Source organism: Myotis daubentonii, chromosome 2 (assembly GCF_963259705.1).
Source record: "Myotis daubentonii chromosome 2, mMyoDau2.1, whole genome shotgun sequence".
NCBI classification, from domain to species: Eukaryota; Metazoa; Chordata; class Mammalia; order Chiroptera; family Vespertilionidae; genus Myotis; species Myotis daubentonii.
In genome coordinates, this window is record NC_081841.1 from 38,352,181 (window position 1) to 38,375,206 (window position 23,026).

Genomic DNA, 23,026 nt, shown 5'->3' on the forward strand with positions numbered 1-23,026 from the left:
GCATGGGTGGTGCTGGCTGGTTTGTCCTGAAGGGTGTCCTGGATCAGGGTGGGGGTCCCCACTGGGATGCCTGGCCAGCCTGGGTGAGGGGATGATGGCTGTTTGCAGCTGGTCACACACCCTTCAAGGTGGGGGTCCCCACTGGGGTGCCTCTCCAGTCTGGGTGAGGGGCTGAGGGCTGTTTTCAGGCTGGCGGGTGACAGAAGCTCCCAACCGCTCCTTTTTTTATTTTTCTTTTTTTAATTCTGGGCCAGCTTTAGGTCTGAGGCTCCAGCTCTTAGGCCTCCGCTGCTGAAAGTAGGTATCTGGTTTGTTTCAGTTCGAAACAATGTATAACTCCAGCTCTGACTCCAGCTCTGAGATCCCAGCTCACTGAAAGCTGGTTTTTGGGGTTTTTTTTTTTAGCTTCTATATTTGTTAAAATGTTTCAAACTGCAGGCTCAGAGGCCTGCAAGGCAGGCGGGGAACGTTGGTTTCCTCCGTCACTGAAGCAAGCAAGCCTCATGTTAGTTTCAAGCTGCCTGGCTGCCCACCGCCATCTTGGCTGACAGTTAATTTGCATATCTCTCTGATTAGCCAATGGGAAGGGTAGCGGTCGTACACTAATTACCATGTTTCTCTTTTATTAGATTAGATTTATACAGATAAATGTTATGTAAACATACAATATAAATATGGGATAGCAACCTGTTTTTATGATTTCCTAATATAAGCCAAAATCATATTCCTTTTTTCCCTCAATTGTCACTGTGACCAAAACTCAACTCCAATTTAAAATGATGCTAATAATGAACACTAAAAAAATTTCTTCTCATAACTGACCCTCAGTCAGACCTGGGTTAACATGTATTCTGTATGATTTGCTCTATCACTTTAGATTCATGACATTAAAAAAATAAGTTTATTATTTCATAGCCTTATACCTTTTTGGACAAAATAAGAATTACCTTACATTTATATAGTCCCTTGATATTTATGGGGCCTTTTACTCCAACCTAACAGTACAACAGCATTTGAGATGGGCTGTCCCACCGAGCTCACACATGCAGAAGCCACAGCTCTGAAAATGTGACCTCACAGCACCTATGAGACAGAACAGGGCTCCAGCCTCCGTCTGACTCTAAATCCTGTGCTATTTTTGATGCATAAATCTAACACATAAATAATTTAAAGTATTTAAACTCCTCTTTTTAGGGACCATCCATCCCATTAGTGTTAATTACCATATCTCAAAATCAAAAACTCATTTTCTCTGAGATTGAAAAAATAGATTCATCTTTTCTTAATTTAAAACACACAGACACATGCTTTTCTTTAGAGAGATGCAAGGGAGAGGGAAAGAGATAGAGGGAAGCAATGATGTGAGAGAGAAACAGCGATTGGCTACCTCCTGCATGTCTCTTATTGGGGATCAAGTCCTAAACCTAGGCATGCCCTGACCAGGAATCAAACCAGTGAACTTTTGGTGCACAGGACGGCACTCAGCCAACTGAGCCACACCGGCCAGGGCTAAGAATGGATTCATCTTTGATCAGACTGTAACTACCTCTCAGTCATCTGGTGGTCATGGAGGTGGCAATGATTGAAAGTGTTAGAGATGGATATATTTATTCAAGGGTGTCGAAGACAGTCAGTCAATAAATATTTCCTGTTTATGCTAACCTAGGTAAGCTGTCAGCCCTGGGGAGAGAGTACTACATTAAATAGAGATCTGCCTCCCAGAGGTCCCCAGTCTCAGGGATAAGATGCAGAAAATAATCACATAAAATACAGTCAAGAAGGTTTATGTGCAATGAGCTGATAAAAGCGGGTTATGCAGAAAGTAGGTGATGCAAGAGCAGTCCTGCTGCAGCAAAGGGGTCTGAGAAGGGGCGTGGCATCTGAGAATGAAGTGATAGGAGGCAGCTGGGGGACTAGACTGTCTTCTCAGTGAAGGAGAAGAAAGTCCAGAGCTCAGAACGCAGGATGAATTTGGTGTTTAAGAGAAAGGAAGAAGATCACAGTGCCTGAAGGGACACAAGGAGGAAATGAAGTTGGACAGTTAAGTGGAGGCTAAATCACATGGAGTTGAAGTCAGGCTGGGAATTCACAGATTATCAGCGGAGTCACCGCTGATTTTAGATCCTAGCTTTGATGCCTACTAGTCATAGGGTTTTAGTAAGTTACATACATCTTTGGACCATAACCTCCTCTTTTGCAAAACAGGGAAGATAAAAACCTCTTCAGATAGTGATTGCAAAGGTTTTGGGAAAATGCAATTTGGCTGCAGGACGTACAATAGCTGTGAACATGAATATTGTACACAAAGAGCGATCCCTTCTTTTTCAAATTCACAGATTCCAAATAAATGACACAAAAACAAAAAGAAAATGCTCTTGTGCAGTGAAATGAAGCAAAATGTAAACATCAACCCATTCGGATTGATCAGCATCTCATTATGGCTTTAATAACTCTACAATCTAGCCCAGCATTCAGCAAACTATAGCCAATGGGTCAATTTCATGCCAGCACCCTCCAGCCCCACCCCTGGTTCTATTTATTACAATCCAGGAACTAATAATGGTTTGTACATTTTCAAATGATTGAAAAAAAATCCAAATAAAAATAATATTTCGTGACATAAATAGCATATAAAATTTAAATGTCATGAATGAAGTTCTATTGGAACAAATCCACATCCATTGTATTACATATTGTCTGTGGCTGCTTTGTGCTACAATGGCAAAATTTAGTAGTGTGACAGGGACCATATGGCCTGCAAAGCCTAAAAAACGTTCTTGTCCCTTATGGATCTAGCTTACTTAAAATTAGGCACTCTGACGGGAACATATAAAATAGCTCACTCTCTAATTTGATCACCTATTACAACTAAATAAAACATGGTTTCTCTCCTCTGGAAGGAAGAAAGGCTAAGGCAGATACTGCCGTATATCATTTCCATGACGATTTTTCAAAATCAACAACCTGTAGTAAAATTTCTGCAAATGTAAAACGTTTACCTTCACTAATACTTCCCTATCCAGTCACAGTCCAGGTCTCAGAGGAAAACAGAGGCTCCGTGCCGTGTGGGAGACACACGGGCCTCACTATAGAGCTGAACTCCAGAGGAGAGCTCGGCTGCATGAGGGCGATGTCAGAGCCCAAGGTCCTTCCATTAAAATCTCCCTGCACCATGATGCTCTTTGCCTTTCTTACCTGCAGGAGTGGCAAGCAGGGGAATTACAAGATCAAGTCAATGAGTCAACTACCTCCTTGCATAATGGTCCAAAATTAACCTTCAATGTCTGCACGTCCAAATATCAGCAGTGGGGATGACTTTGTACTAAAAGGGTGACCTTGTTTATCATTTGTAGGAGGCCGTGACTAAGGACTGGAAGTCCTGGAGAAACTGGGCTATGTGGACTTCTGCACATGCACCTCAATTTGTATGACCTGACCAACTTCACCTAATTCTCTGACCAAAACGTGACCCCAAATGGCATCTTTAAATGTTGGTATAAATGATAAATGTAAAGGGGTACTAGGATATGAGTATATAATTACACAGTTTTGTGATAGGAAGTCCCTAGCATGTGACAACAAGGCAAAGAACTTTAAAAATATTTCTCACCTGCTTGGTCAGTTCTTTCACGGTTCTATCATGGTCCCCAGCTACAACAGTCCAGAAGAGTGGATTATTTTTCCTAAAGAAAGAAGAAGAAAAGTTTGACATGAAATGACATTTTTCACCATTTGGCTAACCCCACCTGGCCTTACCCACGTGTGCTGCTCAGTTCAGCCAGGTGCCACCCAGGCAGTTCCCTGTCGTCTGGGAAGGTGCACCAAGCCTCCTGGTCTACTTGCGAAGGAGTTCTTTGGAGCCTTTACCAAATGACACCGAAGGCTATTTTTTAAATTGAGAAGGAAAGGTGAAAAGTTAGAGCTTATTTTGATCTTACCCTGATGTTAAGAATACGTCAAAAAAGAAATTGTATTCAAAATAAGGTAGATTCAGGTCTGTGTTTTACTGTTAACAGTAGCAAAACATTATCTTACAGGAATATATCTCAAATTGCCATCTTTTAGGAAATCACATGAATTGATAAAACTGAGGTTCAAGAGAGATGATCAGTTCAAAAATAAGTAGGCTTCACTTAGGGTGTTAGAAATCAGTATTAGAAATCACTTATCATTTTAGGGAGATGATTGGAAGAAGCTGGGTGTTTGCAATATTTTGTTTCCTTGTCTGAGTGCTGGTTACAGGGGTGCTCACTTTGTGAAAATTCCTCTAAGTTTTGCACATTTTTATATACTTTGGGAAGTTAAAAAAAACTTGCATCAATATCCATTAATTTGTCACATTAAGATTTCTAGCTGAAAAAATATCTGAGAAAAGAATCCTTCAATTGCAATGACTATTTTGTCACTTCAACTTAGAGATCTTTCATTTTTCAAAAGTATTTATTCAGGAAAAGTAAAGTTATTAAAACTATTTTTCAATACACTTTATTCAAAGGATAAAATCTAAACCACCCTCTTAATACACAGAGACATCTTTTCTCAAGTTATAACCATGCTCATTTCAATTCCTTGCATGATGAGTCTGACTTGTTCATGTGTTTCCATATGCCGTTATTAAGGAAGCTAACTGAGGTAAAGAACTTGACAAGTACCTTGCATATCTCTCCAACAGGCTCATTCCACATGGCAAACTTCCCTTTGCAAAGGGTTTGAGTACTCAGCAGCCCCTTTCAATAGAGGTAGAGTCCTATGTGTCTATAAGGTTGATGAAAATGAGGCAGGGAGAACAAAGGCAGGGCTGAGTGGAGCACACCACTGTTGCTATACCAGCATATCAAACACCCTTGGTGTAAAGGTCCATAAACTTCAAGGAACAGCTTCAAAAAGATATTCCTCTGGTCCAATATTAGGCAGTTATGGAGACTTAAAAAAAAACAACCCTCACAGACATTTTTTATATAAGTATAAATATAAGGCACAGTGTTATGTGCAAAAATATTATAAAACAATATATATGATATATACAAATACTATTAAATATACATATTATGTGCATAATATTAATGGAAAATCAGATAATTACAACATTCTTAATATTGATTAATTAATATAAAGGAGGAACAGATTAGTGAAATTGAGAGGGTGGTTTAGATTTTACCTGAAAACTCTCTTTTAACTGTCTTTTTCCTCAAGCATTATTTTTTTAATAAATTTTTTAATATATTTTATTGATTTCTTACAGAGAGGAAGGGAGAGGGATAGAGAGTTAGAAACATCGATGAGAGAGAAACATCAATCAGCTGCCTCCTGCACACTCCCTATTGGGTATGTGCCCGCAACCAAGGTACATGCCCCTGACCAGAATCGAACCCGGGACCCCTGAGTCCACAGGCCGACGCTCCATCCATTGAGCCAAACAGGTCAGGCAAGCATTATTATTACAATAAAATTTTTTAAAATAAATCAAGAAGAGTCACTGGAAAAATTGCAGACAAATTTTTGTGTGCGATTGGCTTGAATGGCTTACAAATATTCACAGATGATTTTGTTTATTAATTTCAGTTGACTCGTTGAGTTGAACATCCACCTTGTGTAGAATGGCTTTGCTGTGGTCTCCATCTTGCTGCAAGTGTCATGGTCCGTCACATACATTCAAGAATAGGCTATATTATTTGACAAGGGACTCTGCCAAAGTTTCTTCTGTCCCTCTAGCATCAGTATGAACATTTGTCTTTTCTAATACATTAATTTTCACGAATTAATCACTACTACTGAGGCTTCTTTTCCATAGTACATAAAAATGCACTTTGACAGAATTCTTATACAATAGGCTTCTTTAAGGGGCTGGGAGACCCCTAGAATGAACCATGTGGCAATAGATAGAGTTGGAACTATTTGGGTAGAGTTGGAAATATCTACATGAACTCATGTTTATATATATGAGTTCTAGCTGAAACTAGAATATATATGGGCTAGTATGCATTCCTATATTTTCTACCTTTGTCAGCTGAGAGAGCCTAGAAATTTACTAAAATAAAAATAAAACCCAATGCCCACCCGGCGTGGCTCAGTGGTTGAGCATGATCTATGAACCAGGAGGTCACAGTTTGATTCCTGGTCAGGGCACATGCCTGGGTTGCTGGCTTGATCCCCAGTAGGGGGCATGCAGAAGGCAGCTGAACAACGATTCTCATCATTGATGTTTCTATCTCTCTCTCTCCTTCTTCCTACCTCTCTGAAATTAATAAAGATATATTCAATAAAATAAAATAAAACCCTAATAGCAACTATTATGCCCAGCACCCAAATCTTGATTTCTCATACCATTCTTCATTAAAATGAATCATGGTTCACTGGGGAATTGACTGATTCTAGGACTGAGCAGGGAATATCTAAGTGGAGCCTGGAGCATCTTATAGTGTCACAAAATGATGGGGGCATGTCAATAAGACAAGGAGCCACACTGAAAAAGCTCATGATGGTTAAAGCTAGAACAATGTGAGCAGCCAAATAAATATGTAGTCGTATAAAATAAATATTCCTGAGTCCATACTGATATAAAGAAATGATTTAATAAATAAATAAATGGTGAATAGACAAATCTCCCATACATAATTTTAAATATTTTATATAAATGCTCCCTGCTCAAGAAGGTGGAGCTTAACATCCAATCCCTTGTGTGGGCTACCCTTAGTGACTTGCTTGCAAAGAGAAAGTATGGAAAGGGGGAAAATGTAACTACTGTGGAGACATCCGGCAAACACTACCTTGGCCAGTGATCAAGGTTAACATCATCAGTGATAAATTATGTTGATAGCATGTCCTCTTGCTATGATGTGATAAGAATGGCACCTTGCCTCTGTGGACTTCCTTCCCTTAATTCATAATCAGAGCAAAACCATGAGGAAAAGATCAGATAAAATCAAATTGGGGACATTCTAAGATGAGTGCTCCTCAAAAAGTCAAAATCATCAAAAACAAGGAAAGGCTATGAAACTTACAGCTGAGAGGAGCCTAAGGAGGCAAGACACCTGACTGTAATGTGGTACCTGAAAGGCAGTGGGAACAGCAACTATGAAGCCTGAGACAGGAACATGCAGCATGTTTGAGGAAGGGGCCTGGCCCACTGTGAGCAAGGTGGGGAGTGGTCAAGATGGATTAGAGCAGTGGTTCTCAGCCTGTGGGTCGCGACCCTTTTGGGGGTCAAATGACCCTTTCACAGGTGTCGCCTAAGACCATTAGAAAACACATGTATAATTACATATTGTTTTTGTGATTAATCACTATGCTTTAATTATGTTCAATTTGTAACAATGAAAATACATCCTGCATATCAGATATTTACATTTCGATTCATAACAGTAGCAAAATTACAGTTATGAAGTAGCAACGAAAATAATTTTATGGTTGGGGGTCACCACAACATGAGGAACTGTATTAAAGGGTCACAGCATTAGGAAGGTTGAGAACCACTGGATTAGAGAGACTGGGAGTGGTTCTTGATCTTGACTATAAATTGGAATCATCTGGGGGGTATCTAAATATACAGTGTCCAGAACCTACCCACAAGTGATTATCTTAAGAAGTCTGGACTGAAAATGACTTAATTACATATACACATCCACACAGATTAATCTATATAACATTTTATGAGGACAAAAGTAAGTCAAAACAATATAAACTATAATTCTTTCAATTAATATCAAAACTAAGAAATACCAATATACTGGTTTTAAGGATCTATAGCTTTTAAAACCAATTTCAAAAACAATTTATTAATACAAAATTTAGCATATTGTTTACCTCTTGGGACCTTGAAAGTAAAAAGGTCCTTTCTAAGCTGGGTGTTACGGACACAAATGTATAGTAATAACTGTTCTTTAAATTATATATATTTTATATACATTTCATATCATGGCACAGTTCACAATTTAAAAGCATTATTTGAAAGTTAATCAAAATTTTAGCTCACTAATAGTCCAGTGATCAAGGTGGCAGATTATCTACTGTGTTCTCCACTGTTGTGAACCATATTTTAAGAGGAATAATACTGAACCAATCCAGGGACTAAAATATGACAAATGAAAATAAATGTAACATACTTACTAATAAGCACACTGTTGCTTGATTGCAAAGATACATAGTCATGGTCACATCCAACTTGATTTTCTATGTCTAAGCTTGTAAATCTTAACAGGATAATTTTATTTTCTGGCACCATTATTTTCCAAATACATAAGCTGGATAGAGCAAAGTGGAGAACATTAATAAACCACAAGGTTGAGGGTGACAAATAAGGTCTATTATCTGGTCTTTGCCTCATAACTCACCAACAGTAACATTTTATAGGATATTGGAAGATAAAAAGCAGTGGAAGTTCCTTATGGGAGAATGATTTGCTTATGCTTGAATTTCTGACATTGATCCAACAAACAGAAGTGTATTAATTAGAGAATGGGCAGAAACCACTTTTTAAATTTCACTTAGTTATAAAATGCTAGAATTATGAATTATAAATTGAAGAAACCTAAGAGTCATCTCTCTGTTCTAAGCCTAATTAGAAATTCATAAGATTCACCCAGAAGTTGAATTATGAATTGTCAGCCGAAGTCACAGTCCCTGTGGTTGCAATGTCGTCTCTCAAACTGCCAGTGAGGTCGGCTGTGACCTTTTCCTAACATCTTTAGAAACATGTCTAAACATTTTGTAAGTAGTCTAACATAATTTAACACATAATCCTTTACATCTTTATTTTCCTACATTAATTCATATTATTATTCAGAAAAAGAAGCCTCAGTGGACCATAAATCCTCATTGTCTTCCATGTCTCAGGCTCATCTGAGTGCAAAGCAATCTTATCTGGAATCTCATATGTCAGAATGAACTTTTTTCTTAAAACTTGGTAGTCTTTATCAACAACTTTACACCATTTAATAGCCCCACTGCCCTCTACGTGATAAATAAATGCTCAGGACTGTAGGAACTATCCAACTCTTTTATACCCAGTTTCCAAAAACCAAACACAATAATTCTTACTAAATATTTCCTCTTAACAAGAAAAAACTTGCTTTACTCTTTTTCTATTCAGGTCCATCATCCTGAACATAGATGTAAAAATAGGCTGCCTAAAATATTATTAAAATCACTTTTTAAGCACTTCAATTTAAAAAGCAAGAAGCCAGCTAAAAATATTATAAAACTCACTTTTTAAGCACTTCAATTGAAAAAGCACCCCACATCTATCATTTTCCCTGATATTCATTACACTCCCTCTGAAGCAGATGGGAGAGAAATGACTCCCCCTCTCCAAATGGGAAAACTGGCATTGATATTAAGGGACTCATCACATCTCATATAACAGGAAATGCAGTTTAGGCTTTATGATTTCAAAGGTCAGTACTTTCTCCTCTTTTGATTAAATTATTTTCTGCCTCAAAATCTCTAACTCAGAGATGGAAAACAGATTTAAAATCATTTGCCAATCTTGATTTATTGTTAGTGGTTGCTATTAAAAAGAACTCTGAGGCCCTAGCTGGTTGCTCAATGGTTAGAGTGGACTGAAGGGTCAAGGATTTGATTCCAGTCAAGGGTAAGTACCCCATTTGAAGGCTCAGTTCTGGACACTGGTTCGGGGCTCCTATGAGAGGCAACCAATTGATGTGTCTCTCTCATATCGCTGTTTCTCTCTCTCCGTCTCTTCCACTCCCTTCCACTCTCTCTAAAAATCAATGGAAAATATATACCCTCTGGGGAGGATTAACAGCAACAACAACAAAAAGGATTCTGATGTCTAGTCAAGCTAAGTGAGAGATGGGTACCAAAATTAATCATGGATTTATCCATTCAAATATCTACTGAGTGTTCATGATATGAGAGTCACAATTCTAGCCTCTAAGAAATGCAATGTCTACCATGGGCATGAAAAAAAAAAAAAGAGGAGACCACTTGAATTCTATTATCTGCCATTTCTGAGCCTAGCTACCACCTGCCAGAATAAAATTAGGCTTGGAAAGACTGTATAAACTCCCCACTTCTCATTATCTCTTTCTCCCTTACCATTAGCTAATTGACTCCATTTGGAATTTATAAAACCCTTGTACCATTCAATGCTGCTTAGCATGCTGGATAAGTCACCAGGCCTGCAAATTGGCTCCATATCTTATTACAATTCTAAAACACATGTCTTTTCACATTTGAACATTTCAAAATCAGAAAGATCTTACAATTCTGTTAGTCACAGATTGAAAGAATTTTTCCAGAAGGACTTGTATTAGCTTTGCCCAGTCACCTGGGGGAACTCTCAACTGATTACTACTTAATTTTTCTGCTTGGAATAGTTTGAACTACACTGGTGTAGAGGATTTTAGACTGTAGACTTACACAAGTATTAGCTTGTAATTCAAATTATCAGGTAAGATTTTTATTCCTCCCTACATCCAGTGCCAAGATTGAGGCATGTAACTTTCCATGTGGGTGGGTTTATGCCTTGGTTAGCCTAACACTGCAGGCCTTGGGTGTCCCAGCTTTACATGAGATTTCTCAGTCTTAGATGTTTTATTTGCTTTATTGGTGGTACATGAAATAACAATGAATTTTACAACCAGTTTGTTTTAAACTTGTTGAAATGTAACAAATTCATGCTAAAACTGAATTGTGATATTACTGAATGTCTTATTCTCTCTAGTTGACTTCTTTTCTAAATATTTTTTAACTGATTTCAGAGAGGAAGGGAAAGGGATAGAGAGAGAAACATCAATGATGAGAGAGAATCATTGGCTGCCTCCTGCACGCCCCCTACTTGGGATCGAGCCCACAACCCAGGCATGCACCCTGACCAGGAATTGAACCATGATCTACTGGCTCATAGGTCCACATTCAACCACTTAGTCATGCTGGTTGGGCTCTAGTGGACTTCTTAGTTTAGTCCCTAAACTCTGTAATATCTTCTTAGCTATTAATCTCAACTTCATCCCCTAAATCTGAAGCAATTAAAACCTTATAATTACAAGAACAGCATTTGATGTAAATTCCTTCAACTTTCCTATAAAGTACATCAAGATTTTTTGTTGCTTTCCCAGAAAAGAAATTGATTTTTCTTTCCAAAGCTAAATTTCCTTTATCTGTAGTGTTCTTATTAAACTTTCTTCACAAATAGATGTATTTCTCTTGAGTTATCACTCTTACCCTCTCTTCTGCCCATAAGACAGTTAAGCCTATACATCCAGAAAATAAGCAAAAACAAAACTATGTTTCTCTTGGTCCTACTGCCCTATTACCAAAAGCCACTGTTCCATCTTCCTCTTCACTGCTTAGCTATCTTTCTCATCTCAAACAATGGCAGCTCCATCTTTTCCCTAGATCGAAAAGTCTCAAATCAATCATAAGGTTCTCTCTCTTAAAACCCAAATTTTCTACTTGTTAGCAAATCCTGTGGTTCTGTCACTTCTCACCACTTCTACTGTTACAATCCTGGTTAAAGCCAACATCTTCCTTACCTGGGTTATTGCAGTAGTTGGTCTCTCAGCTCTTGGTCTTGCCGTCTACAGTCTATTTTCAATACAACAGCCAAAGCAATCTTTTTAAAACATTTCAGATCATGCTCCTCCTCTGCTCAAAGTCCTCCAATGGCTCCATATCTTACAGTAAAACCCCAACTTTTCCTATGTCTATAAGTTTGGCCACCACTAATCACAACCACTTCTCCCTCTCTCATTGAGCTCAAGCTCTCAGATCTTTCTGTGCCCTAAATATATCACAAGTTTTCCTGACTCACACATGCCATTCCTTTGGCCAAGAATGTCCCTTCCCAAAGATGATCATATAATTTCCTTCCTCATTTTATTCAAGTCTTTGTTCAAGTATCATCTTCGAGGCAGTCTTCCATGACCATCCTCTCTAATATTGCATAACCTATCACTCTATATACCAGTGGTTCTCAACCTTGGCTGCACATTAGAATCACCTGGGAATCTTTTTAAAATCCCGATTTCTGGGCCTCATCCTCCGGAAATTCTGTTTCTTTGTTACTAATGTTGTGGCCTCACCCCATAACAAAGAAACAGAATTTCCGGAGGATGAGGCCCAGAAATCAGGATTTTAAAAAGATTCCCAGGTGATACTAATGTGCAGCCAAGGTTGAGAACCACTGCTCAATACCCTCTTTCTTGCTTTATATAGTACTTACCACCTTCTACTATTATATGTAACATTACTTGTATTATCTCCACTCTCCATCTTCCAACTTCCCCCATAAAGGAGAACATTTTTGTCTGTTTCATTCACTGCTATATTACTAGCACCTAAATTAGCCTGACACATCTTAAGGCCTTAAATTTTTTTTGACTATTTGGTGAAGAAAAGATACCAAATCCTAAATAATCACTTAACCCATTATGAATATAGCTTCTGACAGACAATTTCTACTGAATCAGCTCCCAAATAAGCACTGTCATATCCAACAGCATTTAACCTGAACTTATTTAGACTTTTGCAATATCTGACACTACTACCAACCCCTTTTTTCTTGAAAGTCCTCCTTGTAAATATCTCTTAAGTTCTCTATTGCCTAAGTTGAATCTCAGGTTCTCTGGGTTTGAGGGTAAACTGGCTGTCATCTGCATGTCTCTTACCTAATATATAAACGCTTTTTCACATCTTACCCATAGCCATTCATGCTCTGCTCAAATAACCACTTATAAAGGAAACTCATTATCTCCTCAGGCAGTCCATTAAGTCTCAAAAATCTCTCAAATTAGAAACTACTTAACATCGAATTGAAATCTGCCTCCTCCTAACATCTACCCTCTGCTCCTCCTAACATCTACTCTCAGCTCTGTAGTTAATCAGAAAAAGTCCAATTCTGCTTCTCCAGTAGCCTTTCACAAGCCTCTCAAGTCTTCTTTGGACCACAAATATTCCCAGTTCCTCCCATCATATCTACCAAGACACTGTTTTGAATTTCTTTCCATCTTGGGCATTGTCCTTCAGATAATTTCCAGCTTATCCATGTCCTTTTCTAAAGATGGCACCTACATACCTCCTCCCTACTTCCCCTGCCTGGAACTCTAATACCAGGACTCTCATTTTTGTTCTGAATGCTATTCTTCTAAAACAGGGGTGGGGAATATCCATCTCAAGGGCCATTTATAAGACCCAAGAAATTATTTGGTCTGGCACTGCCAAGACATTAGGAGTGAGTTAATTGTTTGACCAAACATAGCAGACTAATTTTTAAGTTGCTTATTTTGGATGGCCGGCGAAGGATGCTATACGTACCCAAATGGCCCTTGGCAGAAAAAAGGTTCCCCAACCCTGTTCTAAAAGAAGAATGAGCAACAATAGCAAAGGCTTTATTGGTGTTATATTATTGCTAGGTTTACTCACAGAACTTAGACTCTTAAGCCTTTTAAATATGGGCTGCAATAAGCCACTTCATTTTCATCCTGTACTCATAAAAATATTTACATTCATTTTACTTTCATTTTATAAATTACAACCTCACCACCATTTTAGCTTTCCATTGCCTACAGCATAAAGTCTAAATTTATTCACATGAAATTCAAGGTCCTCTATGAGTAAGGCCTTAGCATTCTTTTTATCTTCATTTCCCACTGTTAACCCAGTTCCTAGTTACATTAACATTGACCTCCAGCAGCACTGGGACACACATTGTTCAAACAACTGACAATCTTCACCTCTCTGACATTGCTTATACACAATTTCCTCCGTCTAGAATGGTTTGTAGAAATCTCTTAGATATTAGGGCTACAAAAGACTTCGTGAACTATAAAATCATAACTATCCTTTAATGCCTAGTTTCAATAACAACCCCTTCACTAAAGCATTCCTACTCCAACCCCTCCCAACCACAGTACACACACCTCACAAAACCTGCAATGAGAATTAGTCTCTCCATTTTCCATAGTATCAACACACCTGGGATTATAAAGCTTATTTTGTCTTGTTTTATAGTATAGTTAATTTTGTCTAGTTCTCTCCTCCTACCAGATTATAAACTCTTAGAACTATCATCTATCTTTGAATACTTTTCAATGATAAATACAATTTTTAAAAAATGGATGTAGAACACTCAAGGAGATGAGGTACTAGCAAAACTAATTTTTTGACCTTAAAGATATTGTTAGCCATACAGAAGATGGAGTATGTAGAAAAATTTCAAAGACATCGAAGCTTATAGATCATGAACTAGTTTCCATCTTTGAGGCAACACTTAACAAAATATTATCATTATTACAGAAATAAGTGAAAAAGATTACCCACTAAATTCCCATAACAATATCACTACCAGATGCTGGCTAGAGAACCTGGCTAGAGAACCTAGGCTGTATTCCCTGAGGTCTGCAATCTTCCAAAACATAGGAAAAAAGTTGATTATTTACTCCAGCTATGGACAATATCTCAAGATATATGGTAGAGTCAGCTTGAAACTATACAATTTATAATGATTAATTTATATTTATAGGAATGGGTATGTTTTTAGGTTCTGTGACCAAGACGTTGTATTTGCAGACTTCATTAGTAAAATTTCTAAGTGATACATTCTTTTCTTTTTTAAAAATAATAGTCTTACTAATTAATCATCTGACATACTTCTACAATACTTTTCCTCCTATATTATTTTTATTCAGGTCTAATTTTCTAAACTTTAAAAAATATTTTTATTGATTTCAGAGAGGGAGGGAGAGAGAGATAGAAACATCAATGATGAGAGAGGATCATTGATCTGCTGCTTCCTGCATGCCCCACACTGGGGATCAAGCTCTTAACCTGATGCTCAACCACTGAGCCACATCTGTGAGGCATTACGGTATAATTTTAACATATAACATGATATTAGTTTGGGGTATACAATAATAATTCAATATTTGTATATATTGCAAAACAATCACAATAACTTTAATAAATATCCATCATCACACATATTTACAAATTTTTCCTTATAATGAGCATTTTAAGATCTACTCTCTTTGATCTAAATATGCAATACAGTATTATTAACTATAGTTACAATGTTTACATTACATCCCCATGACATATTTATAATTGGAAATTCATACCTTTTGACCCCCTTCACTCATTTTGCTCACCCTCCTACCCACACCTCTGGTGACCACCAATCTGTTTTCTGTATCTATAAGCTTAGTTTTTTATTTTAATTCCATATATAAGTGAGATCATATAGTACTTATATCTCTTTCTGACTTATTTCATTCAGCATAATGTCTCCAAGATCTATCTATATTGTCACAAATGTCAAGATTTCATTCTTTTTATGATTGAATAGTATTTATAATGTTCCTTATTTGAGTTCTTCAGATTTAACATTTATGCAGTTTTCTCAAATCATGTATCACACTGAAGTTCTCAAATTTATAGTAGATGAAACTAAGATGGTGTTTTCTCATTTCTAACTAGGTTGTCCTAGGTTACAACAAAACACCTTTGTTTAAAGATACTAAAGTGAAAGTATACAAATTTTAGCAAGTCACTCAGACATTTCAGATGACAGTGTCACATTTTAATTGTTAGAAGTCAGAAGAAATAGGCAACCAGAGGATCAGAAAAAAGATGGTCATAAGGAAGTGTTATTTAAATAAAGTACAAGTCACATGCCGATATTCATTTGGCTCTGGAATTAATGGTTATCGCCCGATTTCATTGCTATTTTACAGTGCTGTTATCATTAACCTTTGTTCAAGGTTTGTTAAGCTTTTTAATCTTCACATCCAGGTGATAAAAATTGAACAGGAGTGCCGCCAGGAGAGAATTTCCCCCCTGCAGTGATGGCAACAGAACACTTTTACTCTGAAGACCAAAGGAAAGTGAGCTGAGAGCCTCTCTGGTTTGAGGTCGAGCTGGTGCTCAGCTGGCCCAAAGGCAGCAGTGCTTTCCAAATCGTCATCCAAGTGGCTGATCTTGGACTATAAGGAGGGAGGGACGGAAAGAGCGCTATGTTCTGCTGCTCTGGGTCCTGGCCTTTAAAAACTATTGGTTCAGGTCGGGTGGGAACAGGGTGGAGGGGGACAATGAAGGAGAAAAGGGGGACATTTGTAACACTCTCAAAAATAAAGTTTTTTTTAAAGGAAAAAATAGTAGAGTCACACGGAATTCTAAATTTTTTTAGTAGCCACATTAAAAAAATAAAACTAAACTGGCGAAATTAATTTTAACAATACTAGTATATTTTATTGAACACAATATATCACTTCAATGTATAATCAATAAGACAAATTATTAATAAGAAAAAAAATTGGTTCTTGAGCTGGTTTGGCTCAGTGGATAGAGCGCTGCCTGCAGACTTAAGGGTTCTCGGTTTGATTCCAGTCAAGGGCATGTACCTTGGTTGCAAGCTGGATTCCTGGCCCTGGTTGGTGTGCATGCAGGAGGCAACCAATTGAAATGTCTCTCCCCCTCCCTTTTACTCTCCCTGAAAATCAATGGAAAATATCCTCAGGTGAGGATTAACAACAACAAAAAATTTTTTCTTATACTAAATGACCTGTCCTGTAAATTGTGTTTTCTCATGCCTTTTTATTCTGCAGTGGCCGCTCCTGTGCCATTTTCTTGTAAAGACGCTGCCCCTTTGCATGGAAAACCTTCTGGCCCCTCAGTACTCAGCCCCTACGCTCCTCCGCAGTGATCTGGCCACTCTCTGGGCTGACCTACAACGCATCTTTTATTGCAACTGTCCATTTGCTTCTTTGTCTCCCCAAATAGCTGGAAAGTTCCTGGAGGACAGGCTTAGCATCTCCACACCCATATTTGTTTTCCTAATCTAGATTTTAGTGCCATAGAACAAAGGTAACTGCAAAGCTTCCATATTTTCCCACTGTCTCCAGGTAAAATGAACAAGGCTGAATGAGAGAAATGGGAGAAGAGGGATTTAATTCAGTACTTTTAAGTAATCCAGAGGGGAAAGAAGTCAAATGGATAAAGAATCTTCTGAATCCTTTCTTGTATTTTTAAATCTCAGAAATATAAAAAGATATAAATTTTGTTAAAATCTACATGAACATAAATTTGAAGAACCAGCTGATGTTTAAGTTAAATGGACATATATCAGTGCTCATGAATTCAGAGACAAAAGTTTATATGCAGTGAATTACAAATTGAAAACCAGCCATAATTTTGCTTTGGTTTAAAGCTTAGTCCAGATTATATCTGCAATATATCAAAATACCCTTGAAATAATTAAGTACGATACATTTTTGACTTGCAATAAATAAAGGAAAATTCACAGAAATTACACCCACCTGTAATCATGTTCTGAGTGATAAAATCCATCAACTCAGACACATTGGGGGAAATGCCAACTGATGTCCTTCTGTAGTTATTTCTTAAAGGAGCCCGACCTCTAGCACAACCAGCTCCCCAAGGAGTTATCCCAGCAAGAATCCAGATCCCATTGTCTCTTCTACAAACAAGTGGACCTCCGGAGTCCCCCCTTGTATAGTAGAGAAAGAGAAAACTTGAAAATTCACTAGTTAAAAATGTTTTATCAAGTCCACAAATATCAGCACTCATCTCAGAGAAGTAGAAGCAAATAGATGCCCAATGGTCATTATCTATCAATATTTTTTGTCCATCTTTTTGTTTTTTTACCATTAGTTTCAAGGTACTATAGTTTTGCACAGATGTAACTTGCTTCTACCCATTGCCTACAATCCTATAAAGCTAACATAATATCTCTCTCCCTCCTCCTTTTTTGGCCACAAACATATACATACCAAAATCAATGGAAGGATGAGTTTACAGATACATGCTTCTGCAATAGCTTGCCACCTGAAATTGCTGGAAAAGATTAGGTCATACCCCAAGACTATAACACCAGTGAATGGAACCCCCAAGGTTATGCAATGATTCAAGGCTTTGAAAACAGGGACTAATTTTGTCCCAAGTACTATATGTCAAACACTTTTGGTTCCGAGGATAAGAAACCCACAATTTAGGATCCTATCTTTAATAATCCTTCAGAATAATATGCTGCTTTGAGAACATGTGCCAATTTTGTGTCAGGTTAAGCCACCTAAAACTTAAAACGCATGTCTTCAACAAACTGGTCTCCCTTTCTCCTGTGTATCTTGTAAAGATTGGTCTCCTTTGTGAAATTGTTATCTTTGGGAGGTCACTCATTCACAACATCTTTTACCCAACAGTTACTTTAAGTAATGCTCTCTTTGGCCAACCTTTGTGCAAACATTGCATTCTGCACTAAATGTTTAAAAAATTTAACAAAAGGTGGAATGAAACATAGTTCACAGCTGAACCTAATTAGTTTGCCAAAGTGGTCATCTTGTTGCTTTAATTAGGTTGGAAATGTTCAAACTACTTCCTCTGCCTCTCGCTCCCCCTGCCCACCCCATAAAAAAAAGAGATGCTGGTGGTGGTAAGATTGGGCATAGGACAAGGAAGAATTCTCTCAGCCCAGGTCGAGTAAACTTTTTCAGTAGAAGCCAGGTGGAAAGATGAAGGAAAAGGGAATTTTGAAGCAATAACTCCCTAAAACAGCTCATAGGGAAGGCAGAATTCACTATCACCCATGTGTTATAGAATAACGTGGCCTGTTTATGTTTTGAACCTGACAGGAAAACCAACACAAAACCTGGTCCTTCCCAGGGGAGGAAGGTTCATACCCTTGAGCAGAGTGCTACACATTCTGTCATCCATGATAGGAAGGTCCAGTTCTTGCAGGGCATTTGAATATCCTGATGCTGTGGAGAAGGGACTGGTAAGTTAGTCAACAACTGTCCTCGCTGAAACAAATGGTAATAAGCCTTCAAGTTTAAAACTATTTCAAATAGATGTTTAACCAAATTGTAAAAGCTCTTACTTTTTTTTTAGGGGTGAATTATATTCTTTCCTAAAATAATTATGTTATAAAGGACCCTTTTTAAAAAAATCCAGCATATTTTTAAGGTAACATAGGCAGTGGTGATTTCTTTGAATATACGCTTGAATGTTTCCCCAAGAGGAAAACATCAGTCAATAAAGCAATATTTTGTAAAGTTCTTTATTTTTTCCTTAAAAGTCATAATATTAAATACGAAGCTTAACCATTGTTACTATTTCCCAATTATCCCTTTCCTATAGTCTTCTTCATCTGTTATAGTTACCTTGGGTTTTATCTGACACACTGACCACAATGGCAGCAACGTTTACGTAGAGCCTCAAGTATAGACTTTTATACAGTGAAGAGAGCCACAGATTTTCACTGGGTCAGAACTCAGGGGAAAGGAAAACACAGGAAATAATGAATTACTCATGGCCAGCAAAATTCTTCCTTCTACTGGGCATGGCAAGGGGCCTGGAAGAAACATTATTTTATTTTTTGATGCCTCTCACTCTCTGAAATCTTGCCTCATCCACTGGTCATGCAAAGAATCCCTTCTTCAAACTTATCATCTCCATGGGGAAGACAGATTGGCTGGACAGCAATTCCTGAAAACCAACAGTAACAACAACAACAACAAAATCATAGGTTCACAGAGAAATGATGCTGAATATATTTGGAAACTGACATTGGCTGATTTCATTTCTTCTACAATTTATTCCTAAATGCTATATTGACATATATTTTCAATGTTTTCCTCTTGTAAAAAATTATTTCACATAGAAATTTAGAAAAATGCAGGAAAAGTAAAACAAGAAAAAACATAATCCATTGATCTACATACCACAATGACCCCCCCGCCCCCCGCCCAAAGCTACTAACATTTTAAGGTGTACCCTTGTTCTTAAAGAATAGTTTTTTTCTCAATAGTAAATTGAGCACTACTGTATGGTAAGCACTCTTCTAGGCCTCAGTGAATAAACCGAAAAAAATCCCTGCCTTGGCAGAATTTGTGTGTGTGTATTGGGGGTAAGGGAAAGCAGGGGAAAGAAGATAAGTCTGGGGATTAAAAAGGATGGCATGGGAGGTATACTTTTAAATAGGGCAGCCATGACAAATCTCATTGAGCCTGTGACATTTGAACAAAGTCTTAAGAAGCTGGGGGAAAGCCCCATGCAGTTAGCTTGGTGGAAAGCATTTGAAGAAGAAGAAACAGAATGGAAAATCCCCTGTAGTGGAATAATGTCATATTGTTTGAGGAACAGTAGGGAGGCCAGGGTGCCTGGGGCAGATTAAACAAAAGAATGTTCAGTGAAAAACAAAAAAGAGGTTAGATGTTGGGCTAGGAGGAGGGAGATGTCAGATAATAAGGATATTGATTTCCATCTGAGTATAATGGAGAACCACTGAAGTGTTTTGAATAGAGAGGCATAACCTGACTTACATTTCAAAAAGTATTATTCTGGCTGCTGGATTAAAATAAACATTAGTGGTGCAAAAGAGGAAGCTGATAATTTAAGAGTCAGTTGAAAATAACCTAAGCAAGAAAGACTGTAGCCTGAAACAGGATGTAAGAGTGTAGAAGGTAAGGCAGAAGCAATAGGATTTTCCTGATGGATTCGATGTAGAGTATGAGAGAAAGAAGAATGAGTACAAAGTTTTTAGCTTAAACAACTGGCAGGGTAGAGCTGTCATTAATTGGGATGAAAGGCTATGGGTAGAGCAGATTTAGGATGTAGGGGATAATTAGGATTTTTATTTAAACACTAGGGGCCTGGTGCACGAAATTCGTGCACTGGGTGTGGGGCGGGGGGGGGGGGAGTGTCCCTCAGCCCAGCCTGCCCCCTCTCACATACTGGGAGCCTTCAGGCGTTGACCCACATCACCCTCCAATCGCAGGATCGGCCCCTTGCCCAGGCCTGACGCCTCTGGCCTAGGTATCCGGCCCAGGCAGCGGGGACCTGCAGTGGCAGCGGGGGGGCGCCAAGATCGCGCGGGATCTGCCCCTGTCCCTGCAGGATGCCTCTGGCTGAGGCGTCCGGCCCGGGCAGCGGGGACCCACAGCTGCAGCGGCCCCACGATCGTGGGCTTCGCTTTAGGCCCAGGCAAGGGACCCCTAGCTCCTGGGACTGCCAGCTTCGACCGTGCCCAGCTCCCATCGCTGGCTCCACCCCTACTTCCTGCTATCACTGACCAGGGCGGAAAAGGCACCTGATTCTCCGATCATGGCTGGGGGGCAGGGCAAAGGCGGCCCCAGGGCCGCCTTTGCCCTGCCCCCCAGCTCTTAGCTCCCCCCTGGGTTTCCGATCACTGTCAGTGGCAGGGGGCTTCTTCCTGCTTTCCCTTTCACCTCCCTGCATTGTGCCTACATATGCAAATTAACTGCCATCTTGTTGGCAGTTAACTGCCAATCTTAGTTGGCAGTTAATTTGCATATAGCCCTGATTAGCCAATGAAAAGGGTATCGTCGTACGCCAATTACCATTTTTCTCTTTTATTAGTGTAGATATTAAGTTTGAGATGTCTATTAATCATCCAGGCAGATGACTATTAGGTAATTGACTGTATGACCCCTATTAATCCAAGTAGCAGTTCTGTAATAAAAGGAACCTGTACTAGATAGATAATATTGCAGTAATCTTCCAGCAGATAGTGTTTAAAGCCTAGATCTGGAATAGATCACTAGGCCTTGATCCTGGATGAGATCACTAAGGGAAAAGTGTGTAAAGGGGTAGGAGAAGAACCAAGGGACTCCTGGAATTCAAGTGAAGAAAATGTTTCCAGGAGAGTGTGCACAACTCTGTCAAAGCTCCTATCAAGTAAGCTGAAGACTGAGATTTACCTTTGAATTTAGCAACGTGAAGGTCATTGGTGACTGTGACAAGACAAATTTGATAGAGTGGTGCGATTGAAAGTCTGATTGACTTGGATGTCTAATAGACATCTCAAACCTAATACATACAATTATGAGAACTGAGGAAAGGAAATTGAAATACCTAACATAATTGGATCTTCATAGAGTGTTTCTATAATGAGGAACAGAAGAAATCAATAATTTTTTAATATACAGATCTATTTTGAGTTATTCTCTCTCAGTATTTTGATGATCTTGTACTATGGTCTTCCGACTTTCATTACTGCTGTTGAAAAATTAGCTGTCGGTCTAATTGTCATTCCTTGTTGGTAATATAGGTTTTCTTCTCAATGATTTTGAGATCCACTCCTTGTTTTTAGCATGTTATAGTTCAACATAACATATCCTATCTAATAATAGACAAACATGGTAATTAACCGTACCTCCGACATGCTTCCCATTGGCTAATCAGGGCGATATGCAAATTAACTGCCAACCAAGATGGCGGCCAGCAGCCAGGCAGCTGAAGCGAACAGGAGGCTTGCTTGCTCCAGTGAAGGAGGAAGCCAAGGTTCCCCACTTGCTGCTGCTGGGCTCTGAGCTTGCACTCTAAGCAACTATGTTGCAATTATAGAAGCTAAACAAACCCCATGCTTTCAGCCAGCCAGCTGAGCGGGAGTTGCAACAGAGTTTTGATTATAGAACCCAAACAAACCAAGATACCTGCTTTCAGCAGCCGAGGCCTCAGAGCTGGAGCCGAGCCTCAGAGCTAAAGCCGGCTCTCAGTTCCAGTGACAGCCATAGAGGATAAATAAATCCCAGAATTAAAAATAAAAATAAAAAAAAGGAGAGGTTGGGAGCTTCAGTCACCCACCAGCCTGAAAACGGCCCTCAGCCCCTCACCCAGACTGGCCAGGCACCCCAGTGGGGACCCCCACCCTGAAGGGGGTGTGACCAGCTGCAAACAGCCACCATCCCCTCATCCAGGCTGGCCAGGCACCCAAGCAGGACCCCCACCCTGATCCAGGACACCCTTCAGGGCAAACCAGCCAGACCCCACCTGTGCACCAGGCCTCTATCCTATATAGTAAAAGGGTAATATGCCTCCCAGCACTGGGATCAGTGGAGCAGTGAGGCCTCCCAAACCCGGGATCAGCGGAGCCGCAAGGCTTCCTGGCACTGGGATCAGCTGAGCAGTGAGGCCTCACTGCCCCGGTGTCAAGCAGAGCCGCGAGGCCTCCCGGCACTGGGATCAGTGGAGCCGCGAGGCCTCCTGGCCCCTGGAGCAGCATGACAGAGGGCAGTGCCAAAACCCCCTGATC

The 23,026-nt window shown here is 39.2% G+C and overlaps 1 protein-coding gene across 1 annotated transcript in view; it reads right to left on the bottom strand.

Moving 5' to 3' along the window:
- The window catches only part of OVCH1 (ovochymase 1), a 47,912-nt gene that overhangs the window by 19,630 nt on the left and 5,256 nt on the right, over window positions 1-23,026 (bottom strand). Inside the window, 8 exon segments of the mRNA XM_059681135.1 lie at window positions 3,000-3,195; window positions 3,611-3,683; window positions 8,103-8,240; window positions 12,185-12,299; window positions 17,274-17,474; window positions 17,827-17,839; window positions 18,604-18,731; window positions 19,363-19,454. Coding sequence (XP_059537118.1) covers window positions 3,000-3,195; window positions 3,611-3,683; window positions 8,103-8,240; window positions 12,185-12,299; window positions 17,274-17,474; window positions 17,827-17,839; window positions 18,604-18,731; window positions 19,363-19,454 — 956 coding nt within the window.